The 13,446-nt window shown below is 41.0% G+C and overlaps 1 protein-coding gene across 1 annotated transcript; it reads left to right on the top strand.

Annotated features, from left to right (window-relative positions):
• The first annotated feature begins 8,911 nt into the window (after positions 1–8,911).
• LOC109817988 (uncharacterized) lies at positions 8,912–9,559 on the top strand. Its single transcript, XM_020383359.1, has 2 exons — positions 8,912–9,022; positions 9,161–9,559. Exons 1-2 carry the CDS (start codon positions 8,912–8,914, stop codon positions 9,557–9,559), a joined length of 510 nt encoding a protein of 169 aa, XP_020238948.1.
• Positions 9,560–13,446: the final 3,887 nt, after the last annotated feature.

Genomic DNA, 13,446 nt, shown 5'->3' with positions numbered 1-13,446 from the left:
CGGTTATCCTTGTTCGGGTAACTCTTTTTGTTTTCTGATTTTGCTGCCTCTGTGTAGGCTGTTATCCACTGGGGGATTTTGTTGTTGATTTTGATTAGCCTCTTCTGTTAGGCATATCAGCTTGACGTTCAATGATTGGCTGAGAGCCAGATTCCACTTGGGGAATGATCATTGATTTTTATTTTCTTCTCCTTCTGCAGGGATGCCTCTTGAGTAGGCGACTGGGGATTTGGGGATCTTATGTATCCCAGAGTATTATTTAGGAAGCCTCTACAGGCTTAGCCTCACTCGACACTCGAGTTGGAGAGCTATCTTCACTGAGGAAGTTTAAGTCCTTTGACTTGGATATTCTGTTTGGGTGATCGTACTTCCATTGGGGTCTTTGACGATTTTGCTTTGATAGCTCTTGCTGGGGATTTTGAGTCCAAGAGCGTGAGTTGAGGTTTCTCTGGGGAGTATTATTTCTGCGAGCCTCTCCAGGCTCAATTATTTTGAGATGTGGGGGATGAGGAGTATTGTTTCGGCGAGCCTCTCCAGGCTCAGTTGTTCTGTGCGAACTGGTTGTTGGATTTTCTGTATTCTTGCCTTTTTATTTTTTGGCTTTTTCTGTATCTTGCCTTTTTTTTTATGTTTTTGGCTTTTGCTGTACAGAATTTAAATTAAATTCAGTTATTATGAGAGAGTATTATTTCGGCGAGCCTCTCCAGGCTCAATTATTCTGAGAGTATTCTTTCGGCAAGCCTCTCCAGGCTCAATTATTCTGAGAGATGCTGCCGATTTTCTGAATCTTTGTATTTTGCTTGCTGCTGTCATACACAAGCAATTTTCTATTTTTCTATTTTATGCAGTTGCCTCATGATAAGGTCTTTGAATGTGCAACTAATGTGTGTGTGATGCACAAATGCAATACAATTTTTTATTTTTGTTCATTTATTTAGAAAAGTGAGTGGCTCTCCCTATCCTCTTCTTCTTGGAGGACTTTCTGTCATTGACGCGAGGGAGTATTTTTGTGAGCCTTTATGCAGGAGATTATGGATTTTACAGGAACCCCTCCAATTTTCTTTTATTGACCGATTATTAAGAGTTTCGTACAATTTTTAAAAACATCAATTTAAAGGCATAATCACAAGGTCAAGAAAGAAAAGAAACAAATGGATATTTTATTGATATTCACAAATGTTTATACAGAAAGATTTACAAAGGGAATTTCTGAAGAATGGCTGGCCAAGGTTGGCTATACATTTTTGGCTTAAACAATTATATCTGTAATTGCTGCTCTTCCCGTTTCCCTAGTTGTTTCGGGTGAGATGCCTGAGCCAGGAGTGTAGATACTGCAAGACGCTTGCTTCTAGAAGATTATCACTTGAACCGCCTTTTGGTTTTCGGTTCAAGTGATCGTTGCTTGCTTTGTTTTTATATCTTATTCTTTTGCCCCTAATTTTTGCCTAGGACATGTCCTAGCGGGGATAATTTTGCCTTTGTTTTGCCTAGTACCCTTGTACTGGCGGGCTTTTTGTCTTGCCCTAACTTTTGCCTAGGATGCCCTTTTTGGGTTTTCATCCTAGCGGGCTGATGCAAGCAACGTCTTCAAGCATAATACTTCTTTACCACGTCAGCGTTGACTGGGTATCGAAGTTCTTCTCCGTCCATGTCTGTGAGAATCAATGCTCCTCCGGAGAAAGCTCGCTTCACCACATATGGTCCTTCGTAATTTGGGGCCCACTTTCCGATTTTGTCCTTTTGAGCTGGTAGTAATTTCTTCATCACCAGCTCTCCCTCATGGTAGATCCGAGGATGGACTTTTTTGTCGAAAGCCTTTTTGATCTTCCTTTGGTAGGCTTGACCATGGCATATGGCGTTCAGTCGTTTTTCTTCGATAAGGTTCAATTGGTTGTATCGACTTTGAACCCATTCTGCCTCGGAAAGTTTTGCTTCCATGATTACTCTCAGAGACGGTATCTCGACTTCAATCGGCAGAACTGCCTCCATTCCATAAACAAGGGAGAATGGAGTAGCTCCTGTGGATGTACGTACTGAAGTCCTATAACCGTGGAGAGCGAAGGGTAGCATCTCATGCCAGTCTCTGAATGAGACAACCATCTTTTGTACTATCTTCTTGATATTCTTATTGGCTGCCTCAACTGCCCCATTCATCTTTGGTCGATATGGGGAAGAGTTATGGTGCTGAATTTTGAACTCTTTGCACAGCTCTTCCACCATCTTATTGTTCAAATTGGATCCATTATCAGTGATGATTTTATCAGGAATACCGTATCTGCATATGATATTCTTTCTGATGAAGGATGTTACCACCTTTCGGGTCACGTGAGCATACGATGCCGCTTCTACCCATTTGGTGAAATAGTCAATGGCCACAAGGATGAACCTATGTCCATTGGATGCCTTTGGCTCGATGGGTCCAATAACATCCATGCCCCACATTGCAAATGGCCATGGTGAAGCCAGAACATTGAGTGGCGTTGGTGGGACATGAATGTTGTCGGCATATGCTTGACACTTATGGCATTTCCGGACGTATTGGTAACAATCCTTTTCAATGGTCGACCAATAATATCCTGCTCTGAGGATTTTCTTAGCCATTGCAGGCCCGGGAATATGGGTACCGAAAACCCCCTCATGTATTTCTTTGATTACATTTTGAGCTTCGACTTGGTCTATACATCTCAACAAGACCGAGTCATAATTCTTTTTGTAGAGGGTTTCTCCAATCAACAGAAATCCCATGGCCCTTCTTCGGATATGCTTTTTATCATTATCACTAGCCATATCAGGATATTCCCCTTTTGACAGATATTGTTTGATGTCATGGAACCATGGATGATCGTCAACAGCTTCATCTATCAGTAGGCAGAACGCTTGCTTATCGTGCCGCCGGATATTGATGATGGGCATTTCATGCTCCTTATCCAAGGCGAACATCGATGATAGTGTAGCAAGAGCGTCAGCAAACTGATTCTCCTCCCTTGGAATGTATTCAAAGATGACACTTTGGAAAAATTGTATCAAATCTTTGATATGCTCAACATATGGTATCAGTTTAGGATTTCGGACTTCCCAGTCACCTCGCAGTTGGTGAATGACTAAAGCCGAATCTCCAAATACTTTGAGCTTTAGGATACCATTGTTGATTGCTGCTTGGATTCCTAACGCGCAAGCCTCGTATTCGGCCATGTTATTTGTACAATCAAAGTTGAGTCTTGCCGTTAAGGGGATATGCTTTCCTTGCGGGGAAATTAATACTGTCCCAATCCCTTGTCCAAGCATGTTGGAGGCTCCATCAAAATACATGGTCCACGCATCGTCTTTTAGTTCTTCATGTTGTATACTCATTATGTGCTCGTCGGGGAAATCATCCTGAAGGGATTGGTAATCATTGGTCGGCCCATGTGCTAGGTAATCAGCTAGGGTACTGCCTTTGATGGCCTTTTGTGTGACATGTATGATGTCAAATTCTGATAATTGCACTTGCCATCGGGCAATCTTCCCAGTGATTATTGGTTTGTCGAACACGTACTTAATTGGGTCCATTTTGGAAACCAACCAAGTAGTATGCCTTATCATGTACTGCCTGAGCCTTTGTGTTGCCCACGCCAACGCACAGCAAGTCTTTTCTAACGGCGTGTAGCGGGTTTCATAATCAAGGAACTTTTTGCTCAGGTAGTAGATGGCTTGTTCTTTCTTTCCAGTTTCGTCCTGTTGCCCTAGCACGGCTCCCATGGACTCATCAAGCACTGTCAGATAGAGGATTAATGGCCTTCCCTCGACAGGTGGCACCAATATTGGTGGATTGGCCAAGCACTGTTTGACCTTGTCAAAAGCTCGTTGACAATTCTCATCCCAAGTTTCGGAATGATTCTTGCGCAACAGCTTGAATATTGGTTTGCACGTGTCAGTCAACTGTGCGATGAACCTTGCGACGTAGTTCACCCTGCCGAGGAATCCTCTAATTTCTTTCTCAGTTTTAGGAGGAGGCATTTCCATTATTGCCTTTACTTTATCGGGGTCAACCTCTATGCCTTTTTTACTGACGATGAACCCAAGAAGCTTACCCGACCGAACTCCGAAAGTACACTTAGCCGGGTTTAGCTTAAGCTGATACTTACGAAGCCGATTGAATAATTTTCTCAAATATTGGATGTGGTCCATTTCGTCTTTTGACTTTGCGATCATGTCATCCACGTATACTTCAATTTCTTTGTGGATCATATCGTGGAATAGAGTCACCATCGCTCGTTGGTAGGTGGCCCCCGCATTTTTAAGTCCAAAAGGCATCACCCTGTAGCAGAAAGTTCCCCAGGGTGTAATGAAAGAAGTTTTCTCGCGGTCTTCTATATTCATCTTGATTTGATTATACCCCGAGTATCCATCCATAAAGGAATAGAGTGTGTTTGTGGCGGTGTGATCCACGAGTGTATCAATATGTGGCAAGGGAAAATCGTCCTTTGGGCTGGCACGATTCAAATCCCTATAATCAACACACACTCTAACCTTCCCATTCTTTTTGACGACTGGCACAATGTTAGCCAGCCATTCGGGATACTGGGATACAACCAAGAATCCCGCGTCCAATTGTTTTTCTACCTCCTCCTTAATCTTTAACGACCATTCGGGCTTGATTCGTCGAAGCTTTTGCTTAATAGGTCGAAACCCCTCTTTTAAGGGCAACTTGTGTTCGACAATGTTGGAGTCCAACCCGGGCATATCATGGTACGACCATGCAAATACGTCCTTGTATTCCCTCAATAATTGAATTAATTGCGTTTTTATTCCATTACTGATACGGGTCCCAATATTGACCTCTTTCAATTCTTGACCCTGCCCCAAATTCACGGTCTCCAATTCTTCTTGATTCGGTTGGAGTAGACGAGCTTCTTGATCTAGCAGTCTTTGCAGATCCGGAGAGATGGTCTCCTCATCACTGTCCAACTCAACCCATTCACCCTCGGCTTTCAGATCCCGGTCAGAGCGAGCAATCACAGACATAATTATTTATTGGTTCTGTTTAGGTTTAGAGTTTATTAATGAGAGAGAGAGAATAGAACAAAATGAGAGAATAATGCGTGAAAAATGCCTTTTTATTGACATATGAGTGTAAAACTGTACAAAACCCTTTATTTACATGAAAAGGTCCTCATGATCTCGGGTACTGATCATGAGTCCCTAAAAGAAAAAATGTGGAGGGGCCCTATCATGGCTTGCCCTTCTCTCTACTCCTGCTGCGGTAGAGGATTCTTGCTCACATCGGGCGCCGTCGAATCGAAAGTGACCCACCCAGCGTCGATAAGGTCTTGGACCTTATACTTGAGAGCTCGGCAGTTCTCCGTTGAATGCCCCTGTGCCCCCGAGTGGTATAGACATTTGTCTTGTGGATTGTACCAATCGGGGTAGGGTGGATTCACCTTCTTTGGTGGAATGTAAGCTATAAGGCGCGCCTCCACTAGCTTCGGCAGGAGATCGCTGTAAGTGGTCGGAAGTCTATCAAACTTCTTCACAGAGTTGTTTTGCGATTTGCCTGACTTCGAAGCGGAAGAAGACGGAGCAATGGTTACAGTGTTGACTCCTCCTTCTTTCTTCTTCCCAAAGGCCTTCTTAGCTTCATATGATTGGGAAGGCTTAGCCAGCTTCCCACTTTTAAGTCCTTGTTCCACCCTTTCTCCTATGGTGATGATGTCCGAGAAGAGTGTCGTTGTGTTCCCTATCATTTTATCGTAATAGGGACCAGTCAACGAGTTGATGAATAAGGACACCGTCTCTTTATCCGACAGTGGGGGCTCTATCTGTGCCGCCAACTCCCTCCAACGTTGGGCGTACGCCTTGAAGGATTCATCGTTCTTTTTACTCAAGGCTTGAAGATCAGACCTATCGGGTGTTAGGTCGATGTTGTATTTGTAGCGCTTGAGGAAGGCGTCGGCCAACTGCCTCCATGTGTGTACTAGATTTCCATCTAGCTGCATATACCAGTTGAGTGCAGTTTCAGCTAAGCTCTCTTGAAAGCAGTGGATCAAGAGCTTTTCATTTGTGGCATATGCAGCCATCTTGCGACAGTACATGGTGAGATGACTTTTAGGGCAAGTCGATCCCACGTACTTTGGGAAATCTGGCACTTTAAATTTAGGAGGGAATTGAATGTCCCTCACTAAACACATGTCGGCGGCATCCTTAATGTCAAAGTCGTGCCCCTCCATAGCCCTTAGCCGATCCTCGAGGGCATGGAATTGTTCCTTTGATACCTCGGGCTCTTTTATTATAATTCCTGCCCCAAGGGGTACGGCGTTTGGAGGATCTTTTTCATGCTCTTCCTCCTCTTCCTCATGATGGGACCCATGCTCACTGTGATGAGATCCATGGACGTTGTGGTGACGCATGAGTTCCATCATTTGCGCCATTTGCTCTTTAAGTTGTGAAAGCTCGGTTGTGAGCTTTTTGTTTTGCTCTTCCAATGCTTCCATTTTCTTGATTTTCTGTGCGCGCGTAAGGACAGAGAGATGACCAGCCACTTTCTAAAATGAATGTTTAGTTAGTTTATTTTACGGAATGAATACACTCTTTAACATGAGCTTGATAAACCTCCATCTTTAAGGCGCTGCCTTTTTAAGACGGAAGTTTATCACCCTTCTTTGTCTATGATTTCTCCCCAACGGAGAATCTCTATAGTCATGGGTCTCTTTCACTCATGTCAAGAGGTATTGGTGATCCTAAAATGTATGTTTTTATGAGGATGCATGATGTCTTATTGGTAATGATGTACATGCTTCTCACTTTTATTATATTTTCACACATGGTCTTTCCTCTCATGTCATGGTTTTTTATGCATGGGGATTATTTTTAGACCTTATCACGAGGTTATTTATTAATGCACAAACAATTGCACGTAAACATTTACACAAACAATTCACTCATCCACGAACAGTCACGAGCGAATCACGAGGTAGGGGTCTCCTGCAGAAATGGTGCATATTCAAGGTAGGTTCTAACTGTTCTCACCAGTCCAAGGCCCCCAAGGTGCCCCCATTATAGGGACCCAATTCCTCTCGTCGTAGGTCGATGGAAAGTTCCAACGCACCGTCGGACTCAAGTTCATGGTTATCACCTTGAGTGATGTTTTCCGACAACGGTCTACGGGCACCTATAGACCCATTCGACAACCGGCCGTACTAACATCCACTCCCTATGGTTAATCACTCATGCCCCCGGGTATAGAGGGAACTGTTGTGTGCAAAGGTTTGTGTACAGTTTTTATTTCAAACAATTGCGTAAATTTAAAAATACAACAGTTATTAAAGCCAAATAGATAAACATGTTATCATACAAGTGAGGGGTAATAAAGTAATTTTAACTATTATTTGTTAAAAATAATCTGTCACTAAATGGGACTGACTCTCGAGGCTTCCCCAGCGGAGTCGCCATCTGTCGCCACCGACCCGAAACGGGCTTTCGGCATTCGCGAAGGATGGTTGGACTCGTTTATTTTGTTTAAAAATAGTGGATTGCTAGAATGACTTATTCTCAAACTGAGACCTCGTCAAACGAGCAATTTTATTAAAAGGCTCACTAATCCATATTAATCCCAAGCGGGACCCTCCATGGATTAGTGGTTTTCATAAAAGGAGGGTTCGCGGAGTCGCCACCAATGTTTTACTCAAAACATTGGAAAAAGGGATAAGGCAATTGATTTAAAAATCAACTTTGGCCACTACAACCAGAGTTGGGTAAGGGAGTCGGTTACGCGTGGGGAAGGTGTTAGCACCCCACAGCGCCCCTTTCGGGTTCCCTATGACAGATTATTTTCTAAAATAACAGCGTAAAATTACTAAATTACCCCTATTTATTCTAAACAATTATGATTTGACTATCTACATGATGACAGTTTAAATATGCACACAGAAAGCAGTAAAAGGAAGGATTGAAGGGAAACCTCTTGAAGCGTGCTTTTTAAAAAATGAACTGGGAAGCGTTTTGGCGTTCCCTCGCTCTACAAGCCCGCTCCTCGCTTTCCTAGAACAAAATTTTAACTAAGGGAATCCAAAAGATTTCCCCTCGACTAGGTTCGATCCTCAAGCAAAATGGCTCGGGGCTCAAGAACTTCGTCGGATCAACTCTCCGAGTGATTTCTAGGGCAGAACACTGCTCAAAAACCCCAGAATACTCAAGGAGAGGGTTCAAACTATGTTGAAAAGTGTGGAATGACGTCCAATTGACGTCATATTTATAGGGAATAGGCGCAGTACGGCCTACAGGGCCAATACGGCCGTATTGAAATTTTTGAACTTCAATACGGTCGTATTGGGGTTCAATACGGTCGTATTGAAAGTCAGAAATTTCAATACGCCCGTATTGAGTTCGCAGCGGTCGTATTGAAGTGTCAATACGGTCGTACTGACTTCAGTATGGCCGTATTGAAGCTTCAATACGGCCGTATTGAGTTCAGTACGGCCGTATTGGGCTTTTTCCCTCCACTTCTTTATTTTGAGCTATTCTAAGACCTCTGGACCTACAGAGAACCCTCCTAGGGCCTTCGAGGAGTCCTTCTGGTTGATTATCCTTCAGTCTTCGAGAGTCTTCAAGCTTTTATTTCCGACCCGGACAATTTTAGGGGTCTACAAACATTTCAAGAGTTGTGATAAGTGTCAGAGAACAGGAACAATTTCCAAGAGGCATGAGCTACCCCTACAAAACATCTTAGAAGTAGAAGTTTTTTATTGTTGGGGAATAGATTTCATTGGCCCTTTGCCATCATCTTTTGGAAATGAATATATTGGCATGGTAGTAGATTATGTTTCAAAGTGGGTGGAGGCTAGTGCAGTGCAAAAAGATGATGCCATAACTGTCATTAAATTTTTGAAGAAGATTATTTTTTGCAGGTTTGGATCACCAAGGGTACTGATTAGTGATGGTGGATCTCATTTTTGCAATGCTCAACTACAAAAAAGTTTTGGAGCACTATAATGTGAGGCACAAGGTGGCTACACCCTATTACCCTCAAACCAATGAGCAGGCTGAGGTATCCAATAAAGAGTTGAAGAAGATCCTAGAGAAGACAGTGGCTAGTTCTAGGAAGGATTGGGCTATGAAGCTAGATGACACATTATGAGCGTATAGGACTGCCTTTAAATCTCCAATTAGGTTCTCACCATTTCAGCTTGTCTATGGTAAGGTTTGTCATCTCCCAGTAGAATTGGAGCATAAAGCATATTGGGCTTTGAAAGCATTGAACTATGACTTGAAGGCTGCAAGGGAGAAAAGAAAGGTTCAACTGCATGAACTAGAGGAAATGAGATTGCAAGCTTATGAATCTTCTAAGTCATACAAGCACAAAGCTAAATTGTACCATGACAAGAAAATTCTGAACAGGAACTTTCAACTTGGGCAACAAGTCTTACAGTTTAACTTCCTTTTCCCTGGAAAGCTCAAATCTAAGTGGTCAGGCCCCTTCTCAATCAAGTCAGTTAAATCATATGGGACTATTGAGCTTGAAGATCCTGCCACTAGAAGTACATGGGTGGTGAGGTTGAAAGACTCACTTCCATCACTCATTTGAAGGAGCCATGATCATGCAGGGATTGTCAACCTAAAGACATTAAATTAGCATGTTCTTGCCTTAATTCCTGTTTTAAGTTCTGAATTTTGTGTTGTGTAGTGTATAGTTAAAAGATTTTGTTCATAAGTATGTTTGATTTCATAATGCATGTTGTGTTGTGTTGTGTAATATTAAAGGTTGTGGTTGTTTATTGTGCAGTATTTTGAGTTTTGTGTCTGTGATGTTTAGTGTGTAGTAGAATGTGTTTTGTGATGTGTAGTGTGTAGTATAGTATGTTTATTGAGTTTTCAGTTTTATGCTTGATTTCAAGATTTGTTGTTGTTCGGTGTTTATACTGCCTGATGATGCTTTAAATTTGATGATTATGTTGATTGCATTCTTTGGTGCCTATTGTCTTAGTGTGCAAGGTGTTATTTTGATCATGTTTTATAGTATATGTGAAGTTTAATAGTGGTGTTGAAATGGCAATGTTAAGAAGCTCAAGAAAAATTTGATTTAGTTTAGTTTCCAAGGGTGCTCTATGTTTTATGCCTTAGGAAGAAAATGTAGTGTGAATGTGATTTTGAATGGCAGACTCATGAAGTTTAAATTAAAGCATTCTGTTGTTCACTCATACTGGAATCAATTGCTTGGAATGTGATTTTGAATGTGAATTGGTTATTTACTTTGATTGGAAGCTTAGAATTTTAAGTTTCAGCGCTACAACATCAAATTCGACGCTATGGCTGTGACTCTCGGTCAAGATTTCTCATGTGCAAAATCTCAACCGCTGTAGCGCCAAAACCGTAGCCATGGCGATGACTTTCGGTCAAAGTTTTCCCAGAACATTAAATGGTCATCGCTGTGGCGCTTGCATATACAGCTATGGCACCAAGTCTCAGGATATGTAATTGTTTTCACCTTAATTCATCGATGTGGCGCCAGAGCCACAACTATAACTATAACTATAACTCTCTGTCTTTGTATAAATTTTCACAAATAATTCCACAGTTATAGTTGTGTGGCCCCAGCCATGGTGCCAACTCGCGGCCATGGTTTTCTCAAGAATAAAATTCCAGCGCTGAAGTGCCCACCGGGAAGCCATGGCGTCCACTCTCGAGAGCCAAATTTCAAGTTTAAATTTCACACTGCCGCAGCGGTGGCTTGTGGCTTGTGGCTTGTGGCCATGGCGCCCACTCACGAAGTCTTATAAATAGGGGTCATGGGAACAGTTTTAGTCAGTTTAAAAATTGACCACCACTCTTAAAACTTCGTGGCTCTTCTTCTCTCTTGCTTAGAAAACCTCTCATTTCTCAACTGGCTCTCCATTCTTATTTTTATAACTATACTTTTGCATCAGGTAGATATCAGTGGCAGCTTATACTTATGACCTACACCAGAGCAATTTAATGAAGTAGTTTTGTTGCTTGGGGACAGTCTTGTGTTTTCTAGAGGGGGTGGTGAGCAGACTCATAGAGGGGAGCAAGAGCATGCAATGGACTCTAAAGAAGAAGAATCTGATGAAGGGGAAGACAATCAAGATGGAGATGACGAAGGATCGCTGTCACCCACATTCTGATGACGAAGGGTTCCATTTTAATTTCATGCAACTTCTAAATTCTTGTCATTTTAAATTCTAGCCTTTTAATTTTCGTCAATTTAAATTCCAGTTTGTTTAAATTTCTGTCAATTAGACTACTTGGTTATTTACTTGTTTATGCTTGGATGGTTGAACTTTTGGGTGTTTATGTTTGCAGGTTATACTTTTTGGTGGTGCATTTATACTCGTGTTCTGTGGATATTTACTTCTTTTTGGATAATGCACTGTTGATTGTTTTTAGTAGCTTGGACAATATATTTTTTGCGAAACATGTGGTTTATTCAAAGCTAACAACAGAACAATTTTTGGGAAGAACTGACAATCTTTCTTGGTTTTAATTGAAGTGATTTAATATGGTTGCTTTCAAATCAATAAAATAAAAAACTTGAAAAAAAAATTCATCTCTTAATTCAACTAAAGAATGGTTTGTTATAAGGCTTATTTTGAGGTTGCACTCATTCAATTTTTGTTTGATCATGAAGTTGTGAGACATTTGATCAATATGGCAAGAAATATTAGTGATTGAATATTTAGTCAAGCTAGTGAGTGAGAGTGACTAAACAATGCATATAACATATACACTTCTAATTCTGAGAACCATCATCATAATATATGTGTTTGCATTGGTTAAGTCTTGAAATATTGCTCTTGTGAGAAGTTCTGGACAGGATCAAGGCATTTCATTGTTCATACTTGAATTCTTTTTAAGCCTAAAGCCAAACAGTTAGCCCATAGTTGAGAAAAATCCCTTCTTTGATTTGAGACTTAGCCTTCATTTAAACCTTTAGCCATGCCAAATACAAATTTTTCACCTTGACCAAACCCTTGAGAGCATGATGAAAATGAATTTGGGGTTAAGTTGGGGAGAGTAGAAAATTGCTAAGGTTGAGGGAAAAGATCAAAATCAGTTTATTGTAAAAGTGTGAAGGAAAGAATTACCCCTCTATTGTTATCATTGTTCAAATTCAATCCAAAAGCATTACTTGTGCTTGTTTTATTTTCATTAAAAAAATACAACAAAAACAAAAATAAAAACAAGATAGGCAAGCACTTGTATACAAAGTTCAAAAGAGAGCGGGTTCTTGAAATCTAGGCAGAAAGTCCTGAGGGAAAGGGTGTTCAATGGAAGGAAGAATTTGGGTTGAGAGATATGGTTGGAGTTGAATAGAAAGCGTGAACAAGGTAGAGTTATATGATTCACTTTCATTTTTCTCTCTTGAGTTTAAACCTTGTTGACCAGAACAACCATGTTTCCCTGTAGCCAAGCCCTAATATAACCCTCAAAAGTCCTTGTGATCCTAAATTTTCTCTCAAAGAGTAATGATGGAAAGATGATATCAATGCTTATGCTCATAGAAATGGTGAATAGAAATGAGAGAAGCACTTACCCTTGGAGAGTTATTTTTATGAGTGTATTGTTGAGTCACTAATTTGTAATTTTCATGTTGTGATATGTTTTACAATCTTTTTGATTATGCTTGATTGATATTGTGGGCACCTCAAGTGAGCAAAAAATAGTTTGTGTGGATGAATTAATGGATGATTTTTCCTTTTGTTGATTTAGAAGCAACCTATTGATTTAGAAGTGGTGTGTTAGTTAGTTTTGACTTGGTTGAACTTTTGTTTGAGGAAAAACAAAAGACTAAGTTTGGGGGAGTTGTTGAGTGCCTATTATTCATGTATTTGCTTGAGCATTTGGCACTCTTTTTGGATAAATTGTAAATATATTTATTATAATTGACCCCTATGTAGGAAAAACCAAGTTTATATTAGAAGATAGATGAGTAGTAGAAATTTAATGGTAATTTTCTCCCTTGTTTGCAAAAAACTTGTGGAAGACAAAATTCTGCAGCCATGGTTGTGGTTTTGCAGCCATGGTTGTGAGAATTTGGGGAGAAATCAGGAAGACAGAAAGTTGTAGCCATGGCTGTGGTTCTGCAGCCATGGCCGTGGAAATCTGGAGTTCAAAAATTAAGGTTCCAAAGACTTACAGCCATAGTTGTGGGCCCACAACTAGAGCCATGGAGCATTAAAGATCAAGAAAAGTTCCAAAGAGTCACAGCCATGGTTGTGGACTCTATAGCTACAACGCTTGGGTCTACAGTCTACTTAATCATGAAGGACTCTCAACAGCTATGTGGTTGTGGTTTCACAGTTGTAACCATGGAGCTTACTTAAACATGAAGGACTCTGCACAACCATGGTTGTGGTTTCACAATTGCAGCGGTGGGTTAAAGTTTGGATTTTTCTCTTGTTTTGAAGGCCAGTATAAAAGGGGGACTGAGGAGAGACAAAGAAAAGAACGAAA

This window comes from Cajanus cajan, chromosome 2 (genome assembly GCF_000230855.2).
Source record: "Cajanus cajan strain Asha chromosome 2, NIPB_CcT2T_4, whole genome shotgun sequence".
NCBI classification, from domain to species: domain Eukaryota; kingdom Viridiplantae; phylum Streptophyta; class Magnoliopsida; order Fabales; family Fabaceae; genus Cajanus; species Cajanus cajan.
Note: the sequence above shows the minus strand (reverse complement) of the source record. Positions and strands in the feature narration are given on the sequence as shown.

Bases quoted from the DNA above. Each gene is read 5' to 3' on its own strand.
- LOC109817988 (XM_020383359.1), top strand. From the start codon at position 8,912: ATGGTGGATCTCATTTTTGCAATGCTCAACTACAAAAAAGTTTTGGAG. The intron at 9,023-9,160 runs GTATCCAATAAA...TCACCATTTCAG, and splicing joins AAACCAATGAGCAGGCTGAG to CTTGTCTATGGTAAGGTTTG.